Source organism: Trypanosoma grayi (genome assembly GCF_000691245.1).
Source record: "Trypanosoma grayi strain ANR4 Tgr_2337_V1, whole genome shotgun sequence".
Classification (NCBI taxonomy): Eukaryota; Euglenozoa; class Kinetoplastea; order Trypanosomatida; family Trypanosomatidae; genus Trypanosoma; species Trypanosoma grayi.
Window position 1 is genome coordinate 1 of NW_008827955.1, and position 865 is coordinate 865.

Consider the following 865-nt stretch of genomic DNA (forward strand, 5'->3'; position numbering starts at 1 on the left):
CACCTGCAGCCGCTGCGCCACAAACGTCGGCCACGACTCCGCCGGGGTCGCCACGGCGGCGCAAGCGCACAGCAGAACGTCCCGCGACGCGCCACAGGAGAGAACGCGCCGCAGCTCGCTGTACCCGCTACGCTGTGCGGCGTGAAGAAACGCCACGACGATGGAGTGCGGCTCACCGCACGCCAGCGAGGCCTCCAGCGACGGCACTGAAAACGACGATGATGGGCGGCGCAACGCCGGCGTACCGCGGAATGGACGGCGCTCGACGCGGCGAATGGGACTGCGCGTTGCCAGCGGAGCGCCCCGCCGCAACATGCAGCTTGTACTACGGAGGATTCCTCTACGCAGAATGTCCCTCTGCATGTGTGTGGGTGTGCCAGGACGAGAGAGAGAGAGAGAAGGCGGGGGAAGAAAGGAAAGCAGAGACGCCACGCATGTGAGGANAGAGATGCCGTTGGACAAAAAAAAAGGAAACGAACAGAGCAGCAGCAGCCACACACGGCAAGAAGAGATTACACGAGCATTAACTTACTTGCGACAAAATCAGCGGCAGCGGCAGCAGCCCTAGTACGCATTGAGGAGGGCAAGGAGCCGCTGCGGTGCTAGAGTCAATCTCCGTGCCCGCGCCGCTGTCTCCTTCGCACGGCGCAGGTCCCTCGCCACGTCGCGCTCAAACGCCACGAACTTCGCCCAATCAATCGCGTTCAGCTCCGAAGGGGAGTTCTTTGCACCGGCGCCCTCATGGCCCGGCACGCGGCGCACGAGCGGCTGGAAGTCCTGCAGGCTCCCCGAGAGAGCGTACATGCCCAGCAGGCACTCGTGAGCGTCCCGTGCCGCCTGCAGGCTGCCGCCAACGCCGCCGCGC

At 64.9% G+C, this 865-nt stretch overlaps 2 protein-coding genes across 2 annotated transcripts; both read right to left on the bottom strand.

Annotated features, from left to right (window-relative positions):
• DQ04_23371000 (hypothetical protein) lies at positions 1–363 on the bottom strand (the record flags this gene model as incomplete). The annotated part of the gene is made up of 1 exon (XM_009318158.1): positions 1–363. A coding segment is annotated over one exon (363 nt), but the record flags the coding sequence as incomplete, so codon positions are not given.
• Positions 364–564: 201 nt separating this feature from the next.
• On the bottom strand, positions 565–804 carry DQ04_23371010 (hypothetical protein; the record flags this gene model as incomplete). The annotated part of the gene is made up of 1 exon (XM_009318159.1): positions 565–804. One exon carries the CDS (start codon positions 802–804, stop codon positions 565–567), a length of 240 nt encoding a protein of 79 aa, XP_009316434.1.
• Between the last annotated feature and the right edge of the window lie 61 nt (positions 805–865).